We start from the raw sequence: 11,692 nt of genomic DNA on the forward strand, positions 1-11,692 counted from the left end.
GTTTTTAAAAGATCCGTTTGCCCCACTGGCTGTCTTACAAATGTCCAATTTACAGTTTCCTGGGATCTCCTGAACCCAAATCCCCAGGGGGGTTTAAGGGTGTTCTTTGGCCTGACCCAGGGGTTTCTCATCCATACTGAGCCGAGGCCACTGTCCCAAGCCCTGTCCAGGACTCTAGGGCCATCTTGGATCTGTGCCCCCAGAGTGACTGCAGAGGCCAACAGAGCACATGCAGCTGAGGGGTACCGGGCCGGCTGGGAAGAGCCTGCAGGGCGGGGGTCAAGAATAGAGCCGAGGAGCCTCCCTCCTCCTCTGAGCAAATAACTGACCAGAGGAAGCCCCTGACCCCGGCCTTCCTCACGCCCTCCTCAGCCCTGAGGCCTTGCCTGGGGAGAGGTGGGAAAGACAGAGGTGTGGACCACTTACCTTCAACCACCAGCCAGGCGCTGGAGGCATGGAGCCCGGTGCCCAGCGAGAAGAGGCCCATGTCTGCGAAACGGGCCCCCCTCACCACCAGCCGGTGGGTCAGGCCATCAGGGGACACAGACACTTCATATTTGCTGCTGGGCCGGAGCGGCCGGTGCTGGAAACTCCAGGCAGCGTCAGGGCAGGGGCTGGAGAGAACGCACTCGAAGACAGCATCACCGTGCTCCTCACAGCGGACCTCGGTCAGTGGGACCACCACTCGGGGGGGGATGGCTGTCAGGGAAGGAGGAACGGGGGCGTCAGCTTGGCAGCGTGTTGCAGTGGGACCTGACTCAGCAGGGTTGGGAGGTCAGAAATTCAGGTTCAGACCAGCTCGGCCACAAACTCCTGTGTCACCTTGGACGGTCGGCTCCTCGCCCAGATGTCAGGTTCCACGTAAAATGAGGGGTTATAATTAGGTTGTGAACAGAAAGACTACTTTCAGCTCTGGAATTCTACAATTCTCAATCCAAGTGTCATATCCAGGGGCCAGGTGGGCACTGAAGGAGCCCCAGATGCTGAGGGCTGGTGCTTCCCGTACGGCATCTTATTAATCCCATGCCCAGGTCTCATTACCCCTTTCTACAGGTAAGGAAGCCGAGATTTCTGAAGTTCCATGACTGGCCCCAGTCTACTCAGCTAGGAGGTGGCCCCACCAGAACTCACAGCCGGGTCTGGCTGACTCCAAGGCCCCGCTCCTTTCCCCACACCACATCATTTCCAGGCTATGCAGAGCCCCGTCCAGGCATGCCAGGCCTGCCAGCCAGCTCACGCCTTCTTTCTCCCTCTGCCTTAGCTCAGCCATGTACTTTGTGATGTATCTGCCCAAAGCTTCCTTCCCTGGCCTCCTCTCCTTCCAGGAGCCCCTAAGCTGTCAAGTGCTCAAGGGTGACATGTACAAGGCTCCTCGTGTGGACAGGATGGAGTTTGATGAGGGAAGAAGGGACAGTTCCCAGGGGAGGGGGCATGGGAGGCAGAGCAGGAAGACGTCTGTGTGGGTACAAGCACCTCTACCCCGGTGGGGATTGCTGCTAAGGGTTGTGGGGGACGAGGACCTGCATCAGACAGGAGTGAGGCTCCAGAGGCTGTGGGATTAGTTAGGATCTGATCTGAAAATGATTGGTTGCTGTGGAAGGTCTGTGAGCAGGGGTGTGCCATGTCTGTCCTGTCTGTGGCTGAAACTCAGCAGAGCCCAGCTCAGCACCAAGAGAACACAGACTTTTTGGGCCAAGAACACAGGCCAAGACTTTTGGAAAGAGACTATCACCATTGAACCATGGGGGCACACGTTCCTCTCCCCACCTGTCTTTGCCTGGGGAGCCCGTCACATTCATCTACGCCCCACCCATGGCACTGACCTGGTTACCCCCCACCCCCACCCCCACTCAAACTTCTGCAGGGAAGACACTCACCGCCAACCTCCAGTTCCGTGGAGAAGATTTCGGCATCCTCCACCTTGACCTGGTAAATGCCAGCATCCTCAGGCCGCAGGTCCTGGATCTGGAAGTGGTAACGCTTCCCTAGACGCCGCAGACAGTGCTTGGTCTGGTTGTCGAAGCCGTAGGGGACCATCTCGCCATCCTGAGGCCGGCAAAGGAAGAGCGGGGTTGGGACCTCGGCAGGTCCCCAGCACCCCCCGCCCCAATCCCACTCTGCCGCAACGGCAGTTGCCTCCCACTGGCCCAGGCGCCAGAAAACGTATTGCTGGAGCCACACGGCGGGCGGGGCAGGGGTGGGCTGGAGGTGGAGAGCAGGGCCTGGAGACAGAACAAGCAATGTGAGGCGGAGGGGAATAAATGCTCTGGGATCCTCCATGACCCCCCTGGGGAGTGAGCATCTACCAGTGTCACGTGAGAATACCTGGGATTTCGAGGTCGCAGCTCAGACCGAGAAGACGACTGCCCAAGCAGCCCTCAAGGTTAACAGGGGGCAGGAAGGCCACACCAAGGGCCATGGCCCAGTGCATCCACTCATGGAGGGGAAGGAGAGAGCACTCAGCGCCTTCAAGGCTCCCCTAACCCAGTCATCTAGGCACTACCCCACTGCAGCTCAAGCCTGGTGGCTTTACCTCTTGTGAATACTGACGACAGCTAACACGTGCCCTCTGTGTGCCAGGCAGTGTATAGGTGCCTGGGACACATCTGAGGATAAAACAAGGATTCCTGCCCCTGGGGGGCTGAAGTGTCACCCAGGGCGGGCAGGGGGCGGGGGTCTCCCTGCAGGTGAGGGCTTAGCCGTGTGGATGTCAGGAAGAGCAGGGCCGGCAGAGGGAACAGCTGGAGCAGAGGGACAGGCCAGGGGCAAGAACAGAGGTGCAGGAAGAGGCAGAGGAGGGGCACGGCATGCATGACCTCATTTATCATCTCAGCACGCCCGAGACAGGCCTTCCAGTTCCTCACTTTACAAATGAGGAAACTGAGGCATGGGGAGACAAGCATCTTCCTTCTATCAGTGTGGTGTCTGACCACAGGACTAGTATCATGCATTGCTGTCCCCCCACACCAACCCCAGTCCCCACATGGTTGATGGTAATTACTCCTGGAGCCCACGCGGGGACATGTCAGGTCTCTGGAGAGAGAGCTCGCGTGGAAGGGGGTGCGCTTGCTGGGAACCCTCTCTTTACCCCTGGGCCCTGGCTGGAGACTCTGGCTGCTTAGTGAGAGGTGGGAGGCCTCCGCGGAATGCCTACACTGGGGTTTGACCTGACTCCAACCAGGAGCTCCACAGCACGCAGGGCTCACCACCCGTGTTCTCCGGTTGTTCCCACACGGGGACCCATGGACCCACAGTTCCATCCCAGAGCTGCGGCATCCCTGCCAGGTCCCTGCCCCTTCAGTGGCCCCTCCAGCCTCACCTTATACAGGTAGATCTTGCTCCCCAAATCCTTGAGATCCAGCTCCAGGTGAAATGATGCCATCCCGTCCTTGGTGACCTTGATGTGTCTCAAGTTGGAGAGGACGTTGACGTACTACGGAGACAACCCACCAGAGAGCTCTCTGAGCTCTCTCTTCGGGGGGCCACAAACCCTCAGACCCCAGCCCCCAATATCCCAGCTGAGCACCGTTTGGCCATTTACAAGTGGGAGACTTAAGCCCCGTGAGTAAGGAAATCTCTGGACGAGACAACAGGCCAGGAAGCGGGGCAGGAGAGGCCCCCAGTGTCCAGGTGCTTTGAGAACATGGTTTTCTGCTCTTCTGCTATTCCAGCCACCAAAAATCAAAAAACTGGGCACCTATTGTGTGCAAAGCCCTATGCTGGGTTCTGTGCTAAAACAGATGAGGAAGCTTGAAGGAGAGGAAGCCGAGGCCCTGGACGGGAGGTTTGATGAACCACCTCCAAGTTGACAAAACGCCACTTTCAGGATAACGACAACCAGTTGTTTTGCATTTCCAGAAGAAAAATTAGACTTATCCTATAGTTAGGTTAGACACAGGAAAGAACTTCCTGTACAGTTTATAAGACACTGGAATGGGAATACTAATGGGACTGTGAAATCCCCTTCTCTGGAGGCCTTCAGAGACAAGGCAGGTGCCCAAGGTCTGGTGCCAGCGATGGACAATGACGATGAAGCTGACGTGAAGCCCTCGCTGTGCGTCAGGCACCAGGCTAAGTACATTCTCTCTTTCATCCCCTCCATCACCCTATAAGGTAGGGACGACTAGAACACCCATCTTGCACATAAGGAAATCAAGACACAGAGGCCCTAACTTTTCCAAAGCCCCAGATTTTAGAAGTGTCAGAGCCAGGTTCAACGCCAGGACGCCGACTTGGGAGCCTGGGTCCTTAGCCGGACACCACACTGGGGGCGAGGTGAGGGGCCCCTCCACCATGTCTGGTTTCTCCCAGCTCCAGGTGTGCGGCCTGGCAAGGCGCCGCCGCAGGTGTGGTGTGGCGGCGAGGGTACCTGTGCCATCTTGACCTCCCGCTCCTTCCGCATCTCCTGCAGCTTGTGCAGCATGCCCCGGAAGTCCACGATGCCGTACTTCAGGCAGATCCGCTCGTAGTCCTTCCGGTCGGCCGTCATCAGCAGCTGCCACACCTGCTCCATGTCCACCTTTTTCTCCGGGGCGGGAGGTGTGGCCCTGGGGAGCAGGGTGGGCAGGTCAGAGGCCAGGGGAGCCCCAGGAGCTGGTGACCTGGCCCTGGCGTCCCGAGGGGTCCTGGGGAGCTGCCCTCTCTGTGCTGGCGGACAGGGCCCAGAGACGGGGATCTGGGACTGACCACTGTTGGGACCGGAAGGACCCAGAGATGGACAGGGGTGCCCTGGCCCCGCAGCGCCAGCGTCACAGGAGAAACTCTGCTCCTAACAACTTGTGTGGTGGATTTCCGAGCAAGATGTCTTGGGGAAGGGAGGAGATTGTTCTGTTGCTTTAAAAAAGTTTTATAAATCTCTCTTCTAGTGGAGCACTCGATTTTACAAATGAGTAAATCAGGACCCAGAAAGGAGAGATGATCGACTCAACGATGTCGAGCTTAAAAGCGGCAGAGCTGGATCAGGAATTCCCGGCTCAGAGCCCCTCCTCCCACAGGCGGCCCGCAGTCCAGCTTCCCTGCGTGTGTCGACGGTGGAGGTGAGGGCTCAGCTTGTGGAAGTGGCAGGGGACAGGCACCACGGAGCCTCCCAAACCCCCCACGGACAGGCCAGACCCACCTCTTCAGTAACTTCCGGAAGTCCACCAGCTCCTTCCTGAGGTCTAGAAAAGAAGCAAGAAAGAGGCCCCAGTCCCAGGGTGGGCTTCCCAGGGTCTAATGCAGGCTTTTCTGTAGAAAGGGGGTGTGGTGGGGAGGGGATTAAAGGGGGGTCCTGTGGACCGAGGCTGACAACTGAGCTTTCGAAAGAGGCTCTCCTGTGGGCTAGTGACGACCCATTAGTGTCCCTAGGGGCTTCGCCGAGTCGGGAGCAGCAGGCACTGAGCAGTACATCCCCCAAAGACCCCAACGAGATTTCCAACAACCCTGCCACCTACCCGTCTGGGGCTCGTTTTGCCTCTTCCGAGTCTTCCGAAAGCCAACTGGACCGTGAGGAGGAGAGGAAGGAGTTCATGTGGACAGGCAAGGGGAGAAGGAAGACACATTGATGGCCCTCGGGAGACCAACAGAGTGCTGGGGCCCTGACTTCCCCTCTAAGGCCTGGCAACAGCCCAGCAAGAGGGATGAGCAGGGTGGAGGGTGTGTCCATCACAAACTTTGATACCCCAGGCCCTTAGCATGACCAGGGTAGAACCAGCCTGATTATCATGACATGCAGGGGAGGCCCACGCCCCCGTCTGCAGGGCCCAGAGAGGTGGCACGAACGGGTGAAGGGACCACAGGTGACCACAACAAACTGAACCATGTCTGAAGGGGCAGCTGCTCTTCTGCTCCACCTGAGAGCTGCCTTCTCAGGGGCAGGCCCAACACTGCAAACACTCAGCCTGCTGTTTGTCTGCAGCCATTCACAATCCTCTTCCTAATCCCCGCATCCACCGGAGACGCTGGAAAGCTAAATACTTGCCTTCCCAGCTTGCCTTGCAACCAGCAGTGGCCATGAGACACAGATCTGACCCCTGAGATGTAAGCAGAAGTCTCCAAGGAGTTTCTGAGAAAGATTTTGTCGGGGCCACTCTTTTCCCTTGTGCCCGCCATGAATGTGGATTCAGTGTGGATCTGCAGCAGCCATTTTATGACTACGAGGTGATGAGCCAAGCTCTAAGGGTGGCAGAGCATGAGACAGAAAGAGCCTTGCTCTCCTGTGACAGCCCGGAGCTGGGAGCCCTGGACTCCAGTCTCTGGACTTCTCATGGGGAGTAGTGAGGTGTCTTTATTTCTTGGGCTACCTGTCATAGGCTTTTCTCTTACTCGTAGACAGAAGCAGGACCAATTGAGAGACTAGATCTGCTTTCTCAAGAGACTGCTACCTTCCAATGATTACATGTTGACAATTAATTTAAAATTTGTGACACACTGTGCAAACAAAAAACCCCATGTCTGAGGAAGGGTTTGGGCTTTATATTACCTGTCTGCCCCCTCTGGTGTGGAGCTGTACAAAGCACTCCTTCTACAGTGGAGAAACTGAGGCACAGAGAAGAAAATGAAGCCCACTGAATGAGCTGACAGAAGATCCAGGACTAGAAGCCAACTTCCAGGTCCTGAGCTCATTCCACGGGGCTAAGAGAAAGTCCCTCAGTGCGCCCGCAATGGGACGTCTGCCGAGCGTGCGCCTGTGCCACCACACGCAGAGCTAGTGTGTAAGTGGACAAGGCCGCAAGCTCCGGCTCCAGGCAGGGCAGCAGCCTCCTGGGGCCCCCTCCCTCCCCACAGGTGCAAGGAGGCCTTAGATGCCGGGAGCACCGCTGGGACAGAGCCAGGGACGGACCGGGGTGCCCACCTTCGATGACGGTGAGCCTGGCGGAGCACATGGCCTCTCCGTACGCGTTCACTGCGGTACAGCGGTACACGTCCATGTCCTCACCCGTCAGCTTGTTGATCTGCAGAGGACAAGGGCGGGGGACAGGGCTAGCATCCCCCTCCATTTACTAGACGTGGCTGTGTGTCACAGAGATGAGTAAGACACGGCCCTTGTCCTCATCAGGAAAGCACACCCCAAAACAGAATCCCAGATCAGGACAGAGGGTGGATGTGCCCGCTCTTTGCCATCAGAGGCAACACAGTGTAGCAGAAAGAGCTCGCTTTCTTGAGTCAGACGTATCTGGGACTACACATCGTCTCTGTCATGTATTAAGAGATTTGGGACCTTGAGCAAGTTACCTAACCTCTCTGAACCTTAGTTTCTTTACTTAAAAATGAGGGTAAAAGGACCAGCCCCGTGGCTTAGCGGTTAAGTACACGCGCTCTGCTGCTGGCAGCCCGGGTTCAGATCCCGGGTGCGCACCGATGCACCGCTTCTCCGGCCATGCTGAGGCTGCGTCCCACATACAGCAACTAGAAGGATGTGCAGCTATGACATCCAACTATTTACTGGGGCTTTGGGGGAAAATAAATAAATAAATAAAATTATTAAAAAAAAATGAGGGTAATAATACCTCAAAAGACGGTGAATGATGAGGATTAAAGTATATAATCTACATCATGTGGTTAGCCCAGGGCCCAGCACACAGTAGGAGGTCCATGACTGGGAGCCATAAATATGGCTAATATTGACCAACATTGGTTGAGTGGGACTCACTACGGGCCAGGCACTGCCAGACACTTTACATAACCTTTAATCCCCATAGAAACCCCATAAAGTGGGTGCTATTATGACCCACTTGACAGATGAGGAAACAGAGGTGCAGAGAAGTAAGCAGCCTTCCGAGGCCAAGGTGTGGGCCTGGGGTCGTAACCAGGCAGTCTGACTCCGGGCTTGAGTTCCTAAGCTCCAGTCTACACTGCCTCCCAAGTTATCAGCAGAGCCACCTGGAAGCCTGCTGGGTCCACACCTGGCTCAGGCAACCCGGAGCCACAGGGTGGAGGTGAGTGGACTCAGCCCTACTGCTGGGGGTATCTCTTACTGCTCTGGGGCTTGGAGGCCACCAAGGAGCCCCTCGAGGGGACGGGAAGAGATGGGTGGACCCCAGCCTACCCCTGCTCACCTGTAGCACGTGCTCCTTGCCGCCAGGGGTGGAAGAGATCTGGTACTTGCTGGAGTGACTGAGGGTACCTTTGCTGCACTGCCAATGCACCTCAGGTCTGGGATCCCCACAGACCACGGCCCGGAAGATGGCATTTTTCCCTGTAGCGGGAAGAGGCCGGCGGGAGATTGACAAGTTGGGGGAGGGGGAGAGTATGTTTACTGAGATTTTAATTTATGTTGTCTTCGCTGCTCTAGATGTTCCAATGGCCCACTGCAGGAAGGGCGCCAGGCCTCAGTCCCCTTGCCTCAAGGACTCCTCTAGCTCCCGGGCGCTCAGAAGACAATCCTCGGTTGGCTTTTGTATGGCAACGCCCGGGATCCTTGAGGAGGAGGTGCAGCTGGACTGTCCATGGTGGAGGGGTGGTGAGCAGGGTTTGGGGTGGGAGGGGTGTTTCTTTGCAGGTGAATGCGGTAAGGAGTCTGAAGGACTCCCCAAGACTGGGAAGGGGATGAATCTTCTGTGGGTTCCATGTCCACGCTCTAGGGCAGGACGACAACCTTGGAAAGGTGTGGCTGTTTGGCACTCAAAGGAGCTGGTCCTGAGACGCAGGGTTCCAGCCTCAGAAAAGACCCCACGCTCCGTGTCTGGCGTGGGAGGCTGGGAGCTGCTCCCCCACCAGGAACCTCTCAGGCTCCCCACAGGGACATCTCAATAGAGAGTGTACGCAGTAAAGACCCACGGGACTTCCCAATGATGAGACAAAACTCTCACGACCTTGTGGAGTGGGGCTTCGAGTCAGATTGAGAAAACTAGAGGGCCAAGATTTTTCTTATACCAGAGTGTTGTAAACTGAAAATCACTGCAGGGATGTGGTTTGGGGAAAGAACACCAATTTGCATCCCTTCCCCAACAAGCCTGTGCTCCCCCTACTCTCCCGGGCACTTCTCTCATGTGGCCTTCCAGAAACTTCCAGAGCCCGGCCTGTGAGCCGCTGCGTGTGGCTTCTGGAGGCCAGGGTTGGGAGGATCCCGAATTCATTCAGTTTTGCTGCCTCCCTGCTGCAGCTGCTGGGAGGAGGGGAGAGGGCGGGACACTGGGATACCCCACAACCTCCTCCTGCTCCCAGTTCAGCATTTCCAGTTCTTGTTCCCCAGACACTTCTTGCATCAGCCAACATGGCATGTCTTCACTCCCTCACCCATTCTGCTCCCCAGAGCCTTGCCTTTCTGGGGATCCAGAACGGCCCTATGCATGCTGGGAGTGGGGATCTTGCCTCCTTTCAGCGGCTCCCCTCCCACGTCTCACCCTCCTGCAGCGCCAAGGTGATGGGCTTCTGCTCGAAGTTGGGCAGGCTGCATCCTTTGGGGACCTCCTCCACCAGCTGCCGGATGCTCACCCCAGGGACAGAGGACCTCTTGAAGGGCTTCCCTGGAGAAGGCGGGAGAAAGGGAGATGGGCCCTACCCTCTCTCCCTCATGGGTGGCCCTTCCACACCATGGAGCATTGACCCACTTTCCCCAGGAGGAAGAGCCCTCTTCGCTCCCCCAGTGTCGGGCAGCACTGTCTCCCACAGCTCTGCCTGTGAGCAGTGCTTTTGAATGTTCTAGTGGGGTCCGGCAGTGGTCCGCCAGCAGTGCGAATGGGGCCGCTGGGAAGTGGGCAGGGGGCGCCCTGGGAAGACTCTGGGAGCATCCCTGGGGTGAAGCTGGAGAGGGAGAGTGGGAAAGGGCTCCTTGTCAGAAGCAAGGCCCACATGGGGGCCTCTGCACATTTTGTTCTGGAAAACCAGTTAAAACCCCAAACCAAAAGTAAAAAAAAGCAAAGAAGCAGGTGAGCTCCCAAAGCTCCCTGAGCCCTCCCCCTTCCCTCCTCTCCACCCAGGGGAGGAACGCCAACGCGGTGCTAGGGGACGGGAGGGGAGCTCTGCCCTCACCTGCCATAGTTCTGGCTCCTCTCTGGCTGCTGAGGGTGGTGACTGGTCTCCTGAGAATAGAAGACAGGCCTGCTTATGAGAGGTGTGGGCTGGTCTCCCCATCCCCCACCCATCAGTGCCACAGCCAGCATCTGGGGTGGGAGCCGGGTGGGGTTACTGCCCCCGAGAGCTTGTCTCACCCCAGCTAATGACGCTGATGGGTTTCCTGCAATCCCTGCTCAGCAACACCGATTTCTCAGAGTTGGGAAGGGGTAGGACGCTGCCCAGTTGGACCTTTCCCAGGCAAAGGACACCAGGGGGCTGAGCCTACAAACTGGGCTGGTGGGCTGGCCTCCTGGTGGGATCCAGGCCCAACGACCACTCAGAGGGTGAGGAACAGCCTCCCCGAACCTCGGGAGATCAAATTCCAGCATTCAGGATCCTTCCAGCTACTGAACAGCCTGGCCCCCTTGACTCTGGAATATCACTTTTCCAGGGACATTCTCTGGGACTCCGAGACCTTCTAGCAGGGCCCAGAGCCCTCTACCTCCCAACCTCAGCCAATCTGGAATCCTTCCCATTACTGGGTCTGCGGGAGAGAATCCTTGACTTGGCTGCTCTTAAGCTCTGCTCGACCCAGGCCGAGGGGATCCCCATAAATCCATCTGCCCTCCTCTGAAGCCAGTGAATTATAGCGTCAGGTGAGCAAGAGTGTTTGCCAGCCTCTCCCAACCCGCACCCCTCCCCCCGACTTCCTCTTAAGTACATCTATCCATTTTGGCCCATGGTGAGTGCCACCCAGGAGAGGGAGGGGTCTTGGCTCTGGGCTGAGGTGAGAGCCTTGATGAAAGCCATGAATTAGAGGGGGGAGACGATGACTTGAAAGAATTCTCCAGCAGACCCACCTCCTGTGTGGTTGGCCCATGGCCAAGGGGTTCCATTTTGGAGCCTCCATTCCCCCCCTAAGAGCCCTGCTATAAATACAAGATCACACATGACAGAGCACATTCCTCCCTCCTACTCACATTCTTCCATTTCACAACTGCCCACCCACTGGCATTTCTGGCCCCAAGGTGTCCCCTCCACAGCCCAGCCACTGCCCCCCAGTGTGCTGGAATGCCACGTGGTGCCAACCGTGTTCTGGAGCGGTCACAGGGCCACAGCCGTTGAACAGCAAGGAGTCACAGGGGAGGGCAAGGAGGGAGAGCAGCGCCAGTGGAGGAGAACCCAGCCAGCTTCAGCCGGGGGACGACTGCAGGGGCCTCCGTCCCACCCACTCCCCGTCTGGCACCTGTCCACAACCTCCACTCTCCACCTGTCCACTACTCTACTCTGGAGTAGTTCAACATAGATATCTCAGCCATCATCTTCATCTTCAACCTCCATCATCGTCACCACCAGCCGTCAGGCACTTACTCGGTTGTTTGTCACACGTGAAGAAGTACAATGCTAACACCTCTCCTCTCCCTCCAGCCTCCTGCCTGCAGGTCTCAGCTGGGGAGGGAGAGAGGAGCAGAACCCCTACGGGGACTTAGGGGTCCGAGGCTAAGCCATCTCGCCCTCCAGACCTCCATTCTCTTCAGGAATAAGCCAGATTTGGTGCAAGGTCAATGGCAATGGGGAAGAGATCTGTTTGGTTGGAGACCAGAGGGATGTGGTCTCAGTCGGAAGGGATGGGGAAGGAAACATACTCTCTCCTCCGTGGTTCATTCCCACTTTTGAGAAGAAGCCTAATTCTTCTCAGGACCACACAGCAGCTCGT

At 57.1% G+C, this 11,692-nt stretch overlaps 1 protein-coding gene across 1 annotated transcript in view; it reads right to left on the reverse strand.

Moving 5' to 3' along the window:
* IGFN1 (immunoglobulin like and fibronectin type III domain containing 1) overlaps window positions 1–9,522 on the reverse strand; it is a 30,676-nt gene extending 21,154 nt beyond the window's left edge. The window contains exons 1-10 of the mRNA XM_087424228.1: window positions 9,513–9,522; window positions 9,324–9,446; window positions 8,037–8,176; window positions 6,833–6,932; window positions 5,433–5,477; window positions 5,117–5,159; window positions 4,370–4,547; window positions 3,320–3,433; window positions 1,878–2,046; window positions 427–699 (exon numbers count right to left, since the gene is read on the reverse strand). Of these exons, the coding sequence (XP_087280354.1) occupies window positions 427–699; window positions 1,878–2,046; window positions 3,320–3,433; window positions 4,370–4,547; window positions 5,117–5,159; window positions 5,433–5,477; window positions 6,833–6,932; window positions 8,037–8,176; window positions 9,324–9,446; window positions 9,513–9,522 (1,195 nt within the window). The remainder of the gene's footprint in view (window positions 1–426; window positions 700–1,877; window positions 2,047–3,319; window positions 3,434–4,369; window positions 4,548–5,116; window positions 5,160–5,432; window positions 5,478–6,832; window positions 6,933–8,036; window positions 8,177–9,323; window positions 9,447–9,512) is intronic.
* Between the last annotated feature and the right edge of the window lie 2,170 nt (window positions 9,523–11,692).

The sequence above is a fragment of the Ceratotherium simum genome, chromosome 36, assembly GCF_057802395.1.
Source record: "Ceratotherium simum simum isolate JZ-2026a chromosome 36, ASM5780239v1, whole genome shotgun sequence".
NCBI classification, from domain to species: domain Eukaryota; kingdom Metazoa; phylum Chordata; class Mammalia; order Perissodactyla; family Rhinocerotidae; genus Ceratotherium; species Ceratotherium simum.